Here is an 18,004-nt window from a genome sequence, read left to right on the forward strand (position 1 = left end):
TTATATGGCTACCATGCATACTGATAGTTTTTCTACCCTCTTTAGTAAATGTTTACATTCAGGCCAGTGGAGTGGAGTCAGTACAGTGAACAGGAGAACATATCCGTCATCCGTGCTCTCTCACACCCCAGTGTTAGCGACCACAATGGTAACTGACCTTACCAGGGAACAGCAGTGGTAATAAGACCAATGGGTGAACCAGCATGGAGTAAGTCCTGGTTCACATGCATGTTTTCCTTTGGCCTTGGAGCTCAGCGTTAAAACACTGCCCATTCAATTGAATGTTCAGCTCCTGTAATGTCTGTGCGAACGCCACATTCCATCCCCTATTTCCCATAGTTTTAGCTGACCCTGGAAGATCCTTGCTTACTTCCGCATCTCCACGTCCCCCTCCAGCAGTAAAAAACGACGGACGCTGTCAAACGCTTTTCTGCACGCTTGCAGAAAAGCATTTGCCAGGCACAGCAGCAGAAGCCTGTGTGAAGCAGCCCTAAGGATCCCATTGTTTTTATCTCAACTTATATAAATTATCTCTACTTAAATGTACCATTTTTTTGGGACAGGAGCCCAGCAAGCAGACAAACACACATGTGAATAGGTTCAATTGATTTCCTCTTTGCTGTTCCCATAATTTTCTTATCAATCAAGTCAGCACCATCAGCAGTAAAAATAACTCTTTATTGTTAAAAAGGCAGCATGATAATCATCCGCATAGCGACAGCCTCGCTGTTTCGTTCATAGGACCTTTCTCAAGCTGGATAGAATCATATCACACTAGCAGAATGCACAATCCACCTTTAAATAGGTATCCACGAGCCTCAGCACCATTCTGGTGCAAGTACTCTGGACCAATCAGAATGCAGCAGTAGTAGGGCGGACTGCATAGAGAGCTGCAGCCTCTAACATGCAAAGGGGAAACATCCCATAATATCCAAAACCTGTCCACACACGTTATCCTCCCACCTCCGTGTAGCCGAGCGGACCCAAAGGGAAACCGCCAGTTTTGGATACCATGGTGTACAGGTTGGGTGATAAATTACTCACAGACCTGTACACCAAACTGACTGACCATAATTCCATTCCAGAGCACATCAAGGATAATATTCCCAGTGGCCAATTGACTAGAGTAGAGAGGCTGGTAGCAGATCCGGAGAAGGTTACTAGAATCCAACAAATGCAGGATAAGTTCAAAAAGAGAGGATATCCAGAAGAAGTCCTCACTAGGAAAAAGCAGGTAAAGAGGAGAGAACCCATTGGTCCCAGAATTATACAATACAATACAATAATACAATAACATTTCTATAGCGCTTTTCTCCCATAGGACTCAAAGCGCTTAGGCTCTCTCAGATTCAGTAATTAGTAGGATGAAGTATTCACACAACAAAAGTTTTATATTTCTGCAAATGCCAAACTGAACAGGTGGGTTTTCAGTCTGGATTTAAACACGTCCAGGGATGGAGCTGTCCTGATCTGTTGAGGTAAGGAGTTCCAAAACGTAGGGGCAGCATGACAGAAGGCTCTGGGACCAAAAGTTTCCAAGTGGACTCTGGGTATGACTAGATTATTAGAACCTGTTGATCTGAGAATGCGGGGATTGCTACGCAGCTGCAACATATCTTTCATGTATCCAGGGCCTAAATTATTCAGGGATTTAAATGTCAGTAGGCCGATCTTGAATAGGACCCTCCATTCTATAGGTAGCCAGTGAAGGGAGTGCAGGACTGGCGTTATGTGGCAGTGGCGGGGTTGGTTGGTTAGCAGTCTGGCAGCAGTATTCTGTATCAGCTGTAGTCGGTACAAGACCTTTTTTGGAAGGCCAGTGTAGAGAGCATTGCAGTAGTCCAGTCGGGATGTGATGAAGGCGTGGACTAAGGTTGGCAGATCTTCTGGGGGTATGAGGTGCTTGATTTTTGCAATGTTCTTCAGGTGAAAATAGGATGATTTCACCACAGCAGAGATTTGAGTTCTGAACTTTAAATCCCAATCAATTAGAACTCCCAGGCTACGCACATGATCAGAGCTGCGCAGATCCGTGCCTCCTATTCCCAGTGGTGAAGACTGCAAGTTAAGTTGTTTTGTTATCATGCTCTGCCCTCCTATCAGAAGGACTTCAGTTTTGTCTGCATTTAGTTTCAGCCAGTTGTCATTCATCCATTGCTGTAGTTCACGTAAGCAGGCGTTTATAGTTAGAGTTGGGTCTGTCACACCAGGCTTGAAGGAAAGATATAGTTGAGTGTCGTCTGCATAGCAGTGGTATGTCAGGCCATGTTTTTGGATTAGTTTTCCCAGCGGTAACATGTAAATCGTGAAAAGCAGGGGAGAGAGGATTGAGCCCTGGGGCACCCCATACCTAAGTGATACAGGGGTGGACAGGAAGGGCCCCATAGACACTTTTTGGGTTCTGCCACTCAAGAAGGATTGGAACCACTGAAGAACTATGCCATCAATGCCGCAGTATTCCTGTAGCCTGTTTATCAAGATGTCATGGTCAACTGTATCAAAGGCTGCAGAAAGGTCTAGCAGTATGAGGATGGAGCACTCTCCTCTGTCTCTTGCCATGAGCAGGTGGTTGCATATTTGGATGAGGGCCGTTTCAGTGCTGTGGTGTTTCCTGAAGCCAGACTGGAATGGGTCATAACTGTTGTTTTGTAGGATTTTGGCTTCTAGCTGGAGGTAAACAGCTTTTTCAATTAGCTTGCCCAGAAAGGGAAGGTTAGAGACAGGTCTGTAGCTGGTCATTGCATCTGGGTCCAGGGAGGGCTTTTTGAGGAGAGGCCTGATGATTGCTTCCTTCAGTAAAGCAGGAAATATCCCTGATTTTAAGGAACAGTTAACAATTTTTAGGAATACCGGTACGAACAGGTCGGGGCAGTTCAACATGAACTGTGTTGGGCCAGGATCTAGGTCACAGGTAGTTAGGCGGACGTGAAGGAGGATGCTTGATGTGACTTCTTCATCAATTTCTTTGAAGTTTGACCAAGGTGTTACATTGTCTCTGCTAATGGTCTTCGGCGCTATATTAGGCTCAGATGCTGTAAGTTGGATGTCGGACCTTATAGCGGAGACTTTGTCTGTGAAGAAATGGGCAAATTGGTCACAGAGGTCCTTTGAAGACTCGATGTTAAGTTTTTGACATGCCGGGTTGCAGAGTTTTTCCACTGTGCGGAACAGTTGGGCTGGTTTGTTAACTGCATTTGCAATCTCTTGTGATAGAAAGGATGATTTTTTTCCCGTGATTACCTTTTGGTAGCTCTTCAAGTGGAGGATTAAGGCATGTTTGTCTTCTGGGGACTGAGATTTGCGCCACAGTCTCTCAAGTTTTCGGCCTTGTCTTTTCAGCTCTTTTATAGCGTTATCAAACCACTGTGCATGATGGTGTGGAGTAAGATATTTGGTGCGCAGAGGAGCAATGGTCTCAAAGGTGGAGGACACACATTTGTTGTATTTAAACACCAGAGTATCAGGGTCCAAGCTGGAGTCAGTCAATTCATCAAAGCTAAGGTTATCTCGGATATCTTGAGGTGTTAGCCCTTTTAAGCGTTCCATTTGTCACCACATACAATAGTTGGAGCAATCAAATTGAATCGGCTATTAAAAAACATTGGAAAATACTTCAGGATGCCTTTCCTCATATTGGGGAATTTAGACATCCGCCTCTGTCTTTTAAACGCCCACCCACCATTAGGGATAAAGTGATGAGTACTTTTGAGCAACCAAGAGAGAGTGGGGTTAGAAAGGGCATCTATCCTTGTCTCCACTGCCACATGTGTAGTCTGATTAATAAGGGAAACTGCTTTACTCATCCCTCTAGCGGCCGTAAATTTTATGCGAACGGGCATTATGATTGTAATTCCATGTTTGTAGTATATTTATTGAAATGTCCATATGGACTAGGATATGTGGGCAGAATGACCCAACCACTGAAAGATAGGATATCGTCGCACAAAAGTGCTATTAGGAAGGGGATGAGGATCAGGCGGTTTCCTTACACTTTAAACAGAATGGACACTCTGTTGCACAATTGAGGGTTCAAGCAATAGATCATGTACTCCAACATCCGAGAAGGAGTGATCTAAATAAAATGTTGTTGATGTAAGAAGCAAGCTGGATCCGTAAATTAGGGACAATGGGAAGAGAGGGTCTTAATAAGGAATATGATCTGCTAGCATGTATTTAATAATTGTGCAAGTGCTGTGTACTTCTATTGAGAATTGAGTGGGTTTGGATTTAATATTGCACTTATGTTTTGTATTTACAGGGTACCCTGCAAACCAAGCAGTTGCGGCAGTGGTCTTTTATCCCCCCCCCCTCCCCCCCCCCTTAATTGATTGATGCTGCTGCGTGGGAGGTGGCGGTGAGTCCCTTTTCCCAAACCACATGACTTTGAATTACATGTGTTTTATTATAACGCGCTTAGCCAGCTTATTAGCTGACTGCGCGTTTTGTTTATTGTCACCATGGAGACGAGGAGCGTGAATGCAATGCCCCCTGGTGACGTCAGCACCACATGATGTAGTCACATGATGCTGAGACATCATGGTGATTGTTACAGGAAGCGGCTGGGATTAGGGAAAAAGCGGCAGCAGCCAATGCACTGGCAAGAGATGCGCATATATTAGCATAGGAAATGAGCGGTTTCCCTTGTGGTCCGCTCGGCTACACGGAGGTGGGAGGATGACGTGTTTTGGCAGGTTTTGGATATTATGGGATGTTTCCCATTTGCATGTCAGAGGCTGCAGTTCTCTAGGCAGTCTGCCCTACTACTGCTGCTTTCTGATTGGTCCAGGGTACTTGCACCGGATTGGTGCTGAGGCTCGTGGATACCTATTTAAAGGTGGATTGTGCATTCTGTTAGTGTGATTAGAGATGGGCCGAACGTGTTCGCCGGCGAACGGTTCCAGGCGAACCCAGGGTGGTTCGCCTTCGCCGGCGAAGGTGAACTTTCCCGGGAGTTCGATTTGCCCCCTAATGCTCTATGGGGGTCTGCTTTGACCCTCTGCATCACAGTCAGCAGGCACATTGTAGCCAATCCGGCTATACTTAGCCCTGGAGCCCCACCCCCCCCCCTTATATAAGGCAGGCTCCGGCGGCCATTAGCCTCACTCGTGTGCCTGCTAGAGACAGACTAGGGACAGCTGCTGCAGACTTGTTCTCCTAGGGACAGATTAGTCAGGCTCTTGCCTTCTTAGCTTGCTCCTAGCTGAATCTTATTGCTATAATAGCGCCCCAGAACAGCTCTTTCCAGAGCTCATCCTGCTCGTGTGATCAATTTTTTTTTCTGTGTTTGAAACTGACACTTGTGTTGCTTAGACAGCATTGCTAATTCATACTGTGTGTGTCCCACTGCCAGCAGCCCACCAGCATCAGCAGCACATTCAGTGACTATCTGTGTGTGTGACAGGGAGCTGCACATTGTACTACCCACCCAGTACTGCATTTACCTACTACTAGTACCTGTTGTGTTTAGTTAACCCACCTCATCACTGCATACACCTACGTTTGTGTTGAGTGAACCCACCTCGCTGCACATAACTACCTTTTGTGTTGAGTGAACTTGCCTCACTGCATATAACTACCTTTTAAGTTGAGTGAACTCACCTCACTGCATATCTACCTTTTCTGTTGCGTGAACTCACCTCACTGCATATAACTACCTTTGTGTTGAGTGAACTCAGCTGACTGCATCTAACTACCTTTTGTGTTCAGTGAACTCACCTCACTGCATATATAACTACCTTTGGGTTGAGTGAACTCACCTCACTGCATATAGCTACCTTTTGTGTTGAGTGAACTCACCTCTCTGCATATAACTACCTTTTGTGTTCAGTGAACTCACCTCACTGCATATATAACTACCTTTTGTGTTGAGTGAACTTTCCTCACTGCATATACCTAGCTTCCCCCCGAGATGGACAAAATGGACAAACCAGGTAGAGGAAGAGGTAGAGGCAGACCCAGAGGAAGGCCACCTGGCACTGGCAGGTCTGTGCGAGGTGGTGTTGCTGTGATATCGTGCGGACCTGACCCAAAGTACAGTGCTCAGAAGAAGGCATGTGCCATCACTTCCCAAAATTGTGAGGACGGGCTTGAGTGTTTAACACAGAACACCTCATCTCCCGCAGCCACCAGCGCTACAACAAGCACCACATCCGCTGCATTTGACACTTCGCAGGAGTTATTTGGTGGTGGTGGTGAAATCACTGATTCACAGCCACTACTGCAACAACAAGAAGAAGGCGCAGGTACACCACCTCATACGTCTGAGTTAGGTGGCGATAGTATGGACGTAACGTGTGAGGAGAGGGATGATGAGCCACCTGAAGTTGGTGCAGTTGTGGAGTTGTCTGAGGAAAGCGACGCTGGGCAGGAGGATTATGATGACGATTATACGGATGCCACGTATATTCCCAATAGAGGAGATGACCAGGGGGACAGTTCAGAGGGGGAGCCAGAGAGGAGTAGGAGGAGACGACTCCATGATAGAAGCAGAGGGAGCTCGTCCTCAGAATCAGCTGGGGGCAATGTCCGGCGCCATGTATCGACAGCTATGGCCAGCCAGCCAACATGCCCTTCAAGGTCAGCTGTTGATGTCACCGTAGTGCCATCACCCCAGGGGGGCTCAGCGGTTTGGAAATATTTTAACGTGTGTGCCTCAGATAGGAGCAAAGCCATCTGTTCTCTCTGCCTCCGAAAATTGAGCCGTGGAAAGGCCAACACTCACGTAGGGACAAGTGCCTTACGAAGGTACCTGGAGAAAAAGCACAAACAGCTATGGGAAGAACACCTGAGGAAAAGCAGCACCCCTCAAAAGACAAGCCACCCTCCTTCTCCTCTTTCTCCTTCAGGTGCATCATCTTCATCCACTTTCTCCCTTGAACCTTCACAGCCACCCTCCTTCACACCACCTCTGCCCTTGAGCGGTTCCTGCTCCTCTGCCCACAGCAGTAGCCAGGTGTCTGTGAAGGAAGTCTTTTAGCGGAAGAAGCCAATTTCGGCCAGTCACCCTCTTGCCCGGCGTCTGACAGCTGGTGTGGCGGAACTATTAGCTCGCCAGCTATTACCATACAAGCTGGTGGAGTCAGAGGCTTTCCGTAAATTTGTGGCCATTGGGACACCGCAGTGGAAGATACCAGGCCGCACTTATTTTTCACGAAAGGCCATACCCAAACTGAACCATGCAGTTCAGAGGCAAGTGGTGTCATCTATTGGGAAGAGCGTTGGGTCAAGGGTCCACCTGAACACGGATGCCTGGTCTGCCAAGCTCGGGCAGGGCCGCTACATTACATACACAGCCCATTGGGTCAACCTGGTGACCGATGGCAGCAAGCAGGGAGTATGTGGCTGCGCAGCGGACCGACTTGTGACACCTCCACGGCTTGCAGGCAGGCCTCCTGCCACCTCCTCTCCTTCTCCTCCAGCTACATCCTCTTCGCTGTCAACCTCCTCCTCCTCCTTGGCTGAGTGTCAGTTGAACTCTAGCGGTGCTGCCATCTCCTCTTCCTCTCCAGCTACACAGCTCCATCTCCCCAGAGCCTACTCTGCATGCCAGGTACGACGGTGTCACACAATTTTAGACATGTCTTGCCTCAAAGCGGAGAGTCACACTGGAGCAGCTCTCCTGGCTGCTCTTATCAAACAGGTGGAGCAATGGCTGACCCCCCATCCAGCTGGAGATCGGCAACGTGGTGTGTGACAACGGCAGCAAACTCCTTTCCGCTTTGAATTTGGGAAAGCTGACACATGTACCCTGCATGGCACATGTGCTGAATCTGGTCGTGCAAAGATTTGTCTCAAAGTACCCAGGCTTAGAGGACGTCCTGAAGCAGACCAGGAAGTTGTGTGGGCATTTCAGGCGGTCTTATACAGCCATGGCACGCTTTGTGGACATTCAGCGGGAAAACAACTTGCCGGTGAGACGCTTGGTATGCGATAGCCCAACTCGCTGGAATTCCACCCTGCTCATGTTCTCTCGCCTGCTAGACCAGGAGAAAGCCGTCACCTAGTACCTGTACAACTACAGTAGAAGGACACAATCTGGGAAGATGGGGATGTTGTGGCTCAACAGCTGGACACTGATGCGAAATGCATGCAGGACCATGCGGCCGTTTGAGGAGGTGACCAACCTGGTGAGTCGCGCTGAAGGCACCATTAGCAACTTGATCCCCTACGCTTACTTCCTGGAGCGTGCCGTGCGTAGAGTGATGGATGAAGCTGTGGAGGAGCGGGAACAGGAACGGCTACGGCAGGAGGAGTCGTGGGAGCGATTTTCATCCGAACCACATGTTTCCTTGACACCTGCGGCACCACAGAGGGGGGAGGAGGAGGAAGAAGAGGAGTCGTGTGGGGAAGGAGAGGAGTCAGACTTGGATGACGATTATGAGGAAGGTATTTCTGTGGAGGAGGAAGAGGCGGCGGCGGCGGCGGCAGAAGAACAACCGCAGCAGCCGTCACAGGGGGCTTCTGCTGCTCCACGTTCCCGTGGTATTGTTCATGGCTGGGGGGAGGAAGAGGAGTTGCATGACGTCACTGTGGAAGAGCAAGAGGAGATGGAGAGTATGTCTGGATCCGACTTTGTGCAGATGGCCTCTTTCATGTTGTCCAGCCTGTTGAAGGACCCCCGTATCAAAAAACTCAAGGCGAATGACCTGTACTGGGTGGCCACGCTACTAGACCCTCGGTACAAGCACAAAGTGGCAGACCTGTTACCAACACAAGGCGGAAAGGATGCAGCACTTGCAGAACAAGCTGTCAATGATGCTTTACAATGCATTTAAGGGTGATGTGACAGTACAACGCAATAAAGGTACCACTGGCAGTAATCCTCCTCCTCCTCCTCCCCAGTCAACGCAGGCAAGGACAGGATGCTCCAGCGGACATGCGGACATTCTTTAGTCCAACGCCTCGCTGTAGCCCTTCGGGATCCACCCTCCACCAATGCCTGGACCGGCAGGTAGCCGACTACCTGGCCTTAAGTGTGGATGTACACACTGCGACTGCGAGCAGCGACGATGAACCCTTGCTCTACTGGTTGCGCATGCTTGACCTGTGGCCAGAGCTGTTCCAATTTGCCATACAACTTCTCTCTTGCCCTGCCGCAAGCGTCCTGTCAGAAAGGACTTTCAGTGCAGCTGGAGGCATTGTCACTGAGAAGAGAAGTCGCCTAAGTCATGACAGTGTTCAGTACCTGACCTTGAGACTTTCCCTACATATCGGATTCCCGTTAAAGGATTTAAAGTTGATTCATTACAATTAGGGCCTCAAAAGTCCTCCTGAGTCCTGTATTGTTATTTTTGGTCACTACCTCGGGGCGGCCATGCCTGCCTGCCTGCTACCCTCCCTGGATGTGTAGTGGTAGCCGTTGCTCAGGCTTCACACCGGATTCCATCCCTCATTCCCCGGCCATTACCCGGCCATTACCCGGGGTCACAAATGGCAGACTTGCCCGCCTCCATATGATTCTCGTGAAAGGAATGTGGTGTCATCTTTGCCCGCCAGAACTGGTTCTCGTTAAAGGATTTAAAGTACATTCATTCAAATACACAGCAGGGTCTCGAAAGTCCTCCTCCTGTATTGTTATTTTTGGTCACTACCTTGGGGCGGGCGTGTATGCCTGCCTGCTGCCCTCCTTGGATGTGTAGTGGTAGCCGTTGCTCAGGCTCCACACTGGATTCAAACCCTCATTCCCCGGCCATTACCCGGGGTCACAATGCCAGACTTGCCCGCCTCCATAGGATTCTCATTGTAGCGGTACTGAACAAGTACACAGCTAGTAGAAAATGTAATTTAAAAACAAAACGTAAGCTTTTTAACAATGCCATGGAAAGTTGATAAGGCAGTCACACATTGGGCCTGATTCACAAAGCGGTGCAAACTTTTTAGCGGACTTTTGCGCACGCAAAGTGCCGCGATTCGCGCGATCACGGACTGTTGCGCGCGCAATTTGCCACAAATTGGGCGCGCAAAAGTCCGCGATCGCGCAAATCGCGGCACTTTGCGCGCGCAAAAGTCCGCAAAAAAGTTTGCACCGCTTTGTGAATCAGGCCCATTACCTGACATCACTGAGTGAGGAAGAGCAATCTCGCCATGTTGCGCAGTAGTCCAGCCTGGCCTTCACTACACAAACAGCTGGTAACTTGCGGTGCGTTACACAGTTAGTTCGGTGTGTCAGTGTGAAGCAGTACTCTAATTACACTACCTGATTGATGTATACACATGCAAGATGTTTTAAAGCACGTTAGGCCTGCAATTTAGCATTCAATGTGATTTCTGCCCTTAAAATGCTGTTTTGCGTTCAATCCAGATTTTTCCCCGGGACTTTTGGCGTGTATCCCACTCCGCCATGCCCCCCTCCAGGTGTTAGACCCCTTGAAACATCTTTTCCATCACTTTTGTGGCCAGCAAAATTTTTTCTATTTTTCGAAGTTCACCTCCCCATTGAAGTCTATTGCGGTTCGAACCAGGTTTGCGAACGTCCGCGGAAGGTTCGGTTCGCGAAAAAGTTTGCGAACCTAAAATCGGAGGTTCAGCCCATCAGTGATAGGATTCTATCCAGCTTGAGAAAGGTCCTATGACCGAAACAGCGAGGCTGTCGCTGTGCGGATGATTATCATGCTGCCTTTTTAACAATAAAGAGCTATTTTTACTGCTGATGGTGCAGACTTGATTGAAGGGGAAGCTGGTTGGAGTGTCTACTTGTGTAGAGGCACTGCAAGTCAAAGCACATCATACCTCCACTCTGTGGGTGCTTGCTTGATACTGAGATCCCATAATTTTCTTAGAAATCAGCTCCTGCTGCAGGGTTGCTATACTACATAACATAGGAAATGCCATGGTCTTTGCCTCGGCACCCTCATGCACTGAAAATCCAGGCTGACTGTTTGCATCAGATGCATCAGACGATAAGATGCCTCAATGTTCTAGGTCTTGTAATTCCTGTAATTCCCTTGTCTCTCTTTTCCACTCAGTTGAAGACCCTTAATAAATCCGATATTGGCAGAATTTCTAAGCCCTGGATGGATCCTGTTAAAGAAACCTTTACAGATGTCCACTTCTTCGGAGCTAGTTTCCCGATGGATCTAGATGTGAAAATGAAAGCTGTCGTTCTTGGTGCCTGTTTCCTAATTGTAAGTATCCTCTTTCTTCTAAACCTGTTAAATAAGCTTAGAGGTAGGTCTTATTGGCTTCTGATATATTTACGCACTGTACTCAGTACAATATTTGTAACTTTATTTAGATTTATATGTAGTAAAGTGAATCTCAAAGGAATGTAGTCCACAGTTTTCAAGCGGTTTTAATGTTACGTTATTTAGAGTTGGTTCAGAGCTCCGTTGATGCACTGGGGCTGGAACAAGTAAATGTTTACATGAAAATACACATTTTCATGAGTAAACCTACTCTTTTAGGCTCTTCCCACTTTGTTTTTTCTTCAATGGCCAGTTCAACTGTCCTCCTCTGACTCTGCCTACCATGACCCATGTGATCACCTACCCAGGGCTGGGCAGAAACAAGAGAAGCTCCAGCCTCAAGCACAGTGTAGGAGGGAGCGCACAACTCGCTCAGCTATCATTCCACTATTGTGTTTGAAGCAGAGAGAAATAAGAAAAGGGGATACATGGCAGTGACTGCAAGCCTGATAACTAGAGATTAAGGTGTTGGGGGCCCTAGGGTGCCTCTTAAGGTGGCCATACACTGGTCGATTTGCCATTAGATCGACCAGCTGACAGATCCCTATCTGATCGAATCTGATCAGAGAGGGATCGTATGGCTGCCTTTACTGCAAACAGATTGTGAATCGATTTTAGCCTGAAACCGATCACAATCTGTTCAGCTGCTCCTGCCGCCTGCCCCCCCCCCCCCCGTATACATTACCTGATGCTGGCTCCCGGGCATCTTGTCCGCGCTGCACCGCTCTGTTCCGGCTCCATCCCGGCGCTTCCTGTGTCACTCCGTGACCAGGAAGTTCAAATAGAGCGCCCTCTATTTGAACTTCCTGGTCACTGCAGTGACACAGGAAGCGCCGGGATGGAGCCGGAACAGAGCGGTGCAGCGCGGAGAAGATGCCCGGGAGCCAGCATCAGGTAATGTATACCTGATCGGATCGGCCGCCGCTAGCGACGCGCTCTCTACCCACGAGCAATCGAGGGTAATTTCCCGCACGGCGCGATCGACGGACCGATCCGATTTCGGGAGGAAATCGGATCGGCAGGTGCGTTTAGCGCGAACGATTGGCAGCAGATTCGATCCCAGGATCGAATCTGCTGTCGAAACGGCCGCGAATCGGGCCAGTGTATGGCCACCTTTAGTCTAATGATAATCAGTCTGTGACAGCTGGGGTGGGAGGGATGAAGGGACGCACTTTGGTGTCTCAGCCTTGGGTGCTGCAGGATCTCTGGCTCTGCGCGTACCTTGCCCTTTCTCTTTCCCTTGTCATTGGTCCCTATCGATCTTATTGGAGGAGAGAGTGGGCAAAAAAGCTTCTAAGAAGGCAGGAAGCCCCAGAGCTTGTCATAAGTATGCACATTAAGACAAACTTATACATGCAGAGGTTACAAGTAGGGTGGTCCACAAGGTAATTGGTAAGGCAATATGAGACAGTAACTGCAGCCTTTCTATTTTTTTTTTTTTTTTTGCCAATCACAATTTAGCTTCTAGAACTCAGTTGTAGTATCAGTTTGCTCATTACAGTATAGTAAAATAGCCTACTTGGATTGGAGGTGTATTGCTTGTATGTGAATTATAGACATTGATAGTAATGAGCTGTGTTCACAATGTGAAACCAGTTACCTAGAACTATAGTTACCGGTTTCAGTTCTCAATGCACTGAATTTTGTATCCATTGTAAATGTCTGTTACTGTTTAGTAACCAGTTAGAGACTAACCACAAAGGCCTCAATTCACTAAGATCATGCTGGAGATAATAAGGCAAGAGAAAACTTACCACCACACATCGATTAAGGTGTAGAGATAAGTTTTCACAGTAAGAGAGTTATCTTATTTCTTCATTCCTTAGGTTACCTCCTCTGTAGTTATTTTTACATGCAGTTCTGGAGTTATTTTAAGGATTGAAGAGTTACCTTTAAAGATCTCACCTTAACTTAAAGACAGAAGAGTTAACGTTCGATTTGCCTGAGGTAAAATGTTTCCTGAATACTTTATGCCTTATCACCATGGTGATAACTCTATTAAAGACAGGAATTACGCTTAGTGAATTGAGGCTATTGCTCAAGATGCAGATAAGCCTGCCTCTGTGTAATGTTTACAAACAACATGGCTGCTGTCATTGTATTACAGGAAGAAATAATCATATTCAATTAAAGCTGTTTGCAGCTAGATTTTCTGTGTAAACTATCTAAACTTTAGATAAGATATAGAGACAAGTTACTTGATATAGTTAGTTTTTCATCTCGGATCCGCTTTAAGACAGTGAGACAAGCATAGATGCTTTCAGATGCTTTCTGATTAAGTTAGACAATGAATAAAGTAGTTATGAATAAAATTAAAAGTAATGAGCTCTCAGAGTAAAATAAGTGTACTTAAGGAACATATAATTTCTAAATGAATAATAATACTTATGCACAAAAGCAAATATGATAAACGTAGGGCATATACAAAGTGGGAAAACATGTTTTTATTGAATATTATGTCAGGGTTTTATACCGCTTTAAGGAATGAAGGGATAAGATAACTCTCTCACTGTGCGGTGGCAAGTTTACTCTTGCTTATAAGTTACTGATGCTCCACTTTAGCATGTTAGTCTGTCCCATTGCCAGGTGAGGAAAGGAGGAAGGTTGTATAATTCTATTTTGCTATTAAAAAAAAAATGCACACTTTAATGTACACTTTTTTTTTTTTTATTATTATTTGTGTTACTAGAAAGTCATGCTAGACTTACATGGGATTGCTTCTAATTTCGTGCATGGTACAGTGCTAAACATCACCATCTTTGAAGAAATGAATTATGGGCAATAGTTTTGAGCATGAGCTCAGGCTTTTGACTGTTAGCTCCTATCCTATGCCTCTTCAAATCATTTAAAATGGGTTTTAAAATTATTGTTCAGTGTGTACTGTGGCATAGGCAACATACAGCCATACTGTAAGGAAATCTGTTCTTTTGTGGGTTTGCAGAATGTTCAGCTAGGGAGAATTCATCAGCTGGTAAGGCATATGTTGCAGTGAGTATAGCGGGACTGTGTACAGTATTATGTACAGTTTGCTGGATACTGCTTCAGTAGAGTAAAAGTGATAGCTTGTATAATGCTATGGTGCAGCGATAACACAAAAACTGCACAACCTCGTCCTGTGTGTGTGTGTGTGTGTATATATATATATATACACACACACACACACACACACACACACACACACACACACACACACACACACACACACACACACGTATGGATATAATATGTATGTGTGTGTGTGTGTGTGTGTGTGTGTGTGTGTGTGTGTGTATGTATATATATATATATATATATATATATATATATATATATATATATATATATATATATATATATATATATATATATATATATATATATATATATATATATATATATATATATATGTATATATATATATATGTATATATATATATATGTATGTATATATATATATATATATATATATATATATATATATATATATATATATATATATATATATATATATATATATGTGTGTATACAGTGGAGGAAATAATTATTTGACCCCTCACTGATTTTGTAAGTTTGTCCAATGACAAAGAAATGAAAAGTCTCAGAACAGTATCATTTCAATAGTAGGTTTATTTTAACAGTGGCGGATAGCACATCAAAAGGAAAATCGAAAAAATAACCTTAAATAAAAGATAGCAACTGATTTGCATTTCATTGAGTGAAATAAGTTTTTGAACCCCTACCAACCATTAAGAGTTCTGGCTCCCACAGAGTGGTTAGACACTTCTACTCAATTAGTCACCCTCATTAACCACTTGAGGACCGCCCCCAGCCGATGGGCGGCGGCAAAGACCGGGCCCAAACGACCGCAATACGCCCATCGGCGGGGGCGGCTGCGGGAGTGTCTGTGCGGCGATCGCGTCATTCGTGACGCGATCAGCCGCCGGGGACTGGCTCCGCCCACCGTTCGTTGTAACCCGCCGGCCGTTCGGAAGCGCCGGCGGGTTACTAGCACCCGGATCGCCGCATGTAACAAGTATAATAGGCTTTGTAATGTATACAAAGCCTATTATACTGGCTGCCTCCTGCCCTGGTGGTCCCAGTGTCCGAGGGACCACCAGGGCAGGCTGCAGCCACCCTAGTCTGCACCCAAGCACACTGATTTCCCCCTCCCCTGCCCCCTGATCGCCCACAGCACCCCTCAGACCCCCCCCTGCCCACCCCCCAGACCACTGTTTGCACCCAGTCACCCCCCTAATCACCCATCAATCACTCCCTGTCACTATCTGTCAACGCTATTTTATTTTTAAGTCCCTAATCTGCCCCCTACTCCCTCCTGATCACCCCCCCACCCCTCAGATTCTCCCCAGACCCCCCCCCCAGACCCCCCCCCCCGTGTACTGTATGCATCTATCCCCCCTGATCACCTGTCAATCACCTGTCAATCACCTGTCAATCACCCGTCAATCACCCGTCAATCACCCCCTGTCACTGCCACCCATCAATCAGCCCCTAACCTGCCCCTTGCGGGCAATCTGATCACCCACCCACACCAATAGATCGCCCGCAGATCCGACATCAGATCACCTCCCAAATCCATTGTTTACATCTCTTATCTCCTCTAAACACCCACTAATTACCCATCAATCACCCCCTATCACCACCTGTCACTGTTACCCATCAGATTAGACCCTAATCTGCCCCTTGCGGGCACCCAATCACCCGCCCACACGCTCAGATTGCCCTCAGACCCCCCCTTATCAATTCGCCCGTGCAATATTTACATCTGTTATTCCCTGTAATAACCCACTGATCACCTGTCAATCACCCATCAATCACCCCCTGTCACTGCCACCCATCAATCACCCCCTGTCACTGCCACCCATCAATCAGCCCCTAACCTGCCCCTTGCGGGCAATCTGATCACCCACCCACACCAATAGATCGCCCGCAGATCCGACATCAGATCACCTCCCAAATCCATTGTTTACATCTCTTATCTCCTCTAAACACCCACTAATTACCCATCAATCACCCCCTATCACCACCTGTCACTGTTACCCATCAGATTAGACCCTAATCTGCCCCTTGCGGGCACCCAATCACCCGCCCACACGCTCAGATTGCCCTCAGACCCCCCCTTATCAATTCGCCCGTGCAATATTTACATCTGTTATTCCCTGTAATAACCCACTGATCACCTGTCAATCACCCATCAATCACCCCCTGTCACTGCCACCCATCAATCACCCCCTGTCACTGCCACCCATCAAACAGCCCCTAACCTGCCCCTTGCGGGCAATCTGATCACCCACCCACACCAATAGATCGCCCGCAGATCTTCTCTCCTCTAAACACCCACTAATTACCCATCAATCAGCCCCTATCACCACCTGTCACTGTTACCCATCAGATTAGACCCTAATCTGCCCCTTGTGGGCACCCAATCACCCGCCCACACCTCAGAACGCCCTCAGACCCCAGCCCTGATCACCTCGCCAGTGCATTGCTTGCATCTATTTCCCCCCTCTAATCACATCTTGAGACACCCATCAATCACCTCCTGTCACCCCCTAGCACACCTACCCATCAGATCAGGCCCTAATTTGCCCCGTGTGGGCTCCTGATCACTCGGCCAAACCCTCAGATCCCCCTCAGACCCCCTTCCGATCACGTCCCCAGTGCATTTATTGCATCTATTTTCCCCTCTAACCGCCCCCTGAGACACCCATCAATCACCTCCTGTCACCCCCCTAGCACTCCTATCCATCAGATCAGGCCCAATACATCCTGTCATCTAAGAGGCCACCCTGCTTATGACCGCTTCCACAAAATTTGCCCCCTCATAGACCACCTGTCATCAAAATTTGCAGATGCTTATACCCCTGAACAGTCATTTTGAGAAATTTGGTTTCCAGACTACTCACAGTTTTGGGCCCGTAAAATGCCAGGGCAGTATAGGAACCCCACAAGTGACCCCATTTTAGAAAGAAGACATCCCAAGGTATTCTGTTAGGTGTATGATGAGTTCATAGAATATTTTATTTTTTGTCAAAAGTTAGAGGAAATTGGATTTTTATTGTTTTTTTCACAAAGTGTCATTTTTCACTAACTTGTGACAAAAAATAAAATCTTCTATGAACTCACCATACCCCTAACGGAATACCTTGGGGTGTCTTCTTTCTAAAATGGGGTCACTTGTGGGGTTCCTATACTGCCCTGGCATTTTAGGGGCCCTAAACCGTGAGGAGTAGTCTAGAATCCAAATGCCTCAAAATGACCTGTGAATAGGACGTTAGGCCCCTTAGCGCACCTAGGTTGCAAAAAAGTGTCACACATGTGGTATCGCCGTACTCAGAAGAAGTAGTATAATGTGTTTTGCGGTGTATTTTTATACATACCCATGCTGGGTGGGAGAAATCTCTCTGTAAATGGACAATTGTGTGTAAAAAAAATCAAATAATTGTCATTTACAGAGATATTTCTCCCACCCAGCATCTGTATGTGTAAAAATACACCCCAAAACACATTATACTACTTCTCCTGAGTACGGCGGTACCACATGTGTGGCACTTTTTTGCACCCTAAGTGCGCTAAGGGGCCCAAAGTCCAATGAGTACCTTTAGGATTTCACAGGTCATTTTGCGACATTTGGTTTCAAGACTACTCCTCACGGTTTAGGGCCCCTAAAATGCCAGGGCAGTATAGGAACCCCACAAATGACCCCATTTTAGAAAGAAGACACCCCAAGGTATTCCGTTAGGAGTATGGTGAGTTCATAGAAGATTTTATTTTTTGTCACAAGTTAGCGGAAAATGACACTTTGTGAAAAAAAACAATTAACA

The 18,004-nt window shown here is 46.8% G+C and overlaps 1 protein-coding gene across 3 annotated transcripts in view; it reads left to right on the plus strand.

The window, feature by feature from the left end:
• LOC137570549 (phospholipid scramblase 2-like) overlaps positions 1-18,004 on the plus strand; it is a 154,966-nt gene that overhangs the window by 127,280 nt on the left and 9,682 nt on the right. For all 3 annotated transcript variants that reach the window (XM_068279245.1, XM_068279246.1, XM_068279244.1), the window contains one exon: positions 10,965-11,123. In XM_068279245.1, coding sequence (XP_068135346.1) covers positions 10,965-11,123 — 159 coding nt within the window. The remainder of the gene's footprint in view (positions 1-10,964; positions 11,124-18,004) is intronic.

This window comes from Hyperolius riggenbachi, chromosome 4 (genome assembly GCF_040937935.1).
Source record: "Hyperolius riggenbachi isolate aHypRig1 chromosome 4, aHypRig1.pri, whole genome shotgun sequence".
NCBI lineage: Eukaryota > Metazoa > Chordata > Amphibia > Anura > Hyperoliidae > Hyperolius > Hyperolius riggenbachi.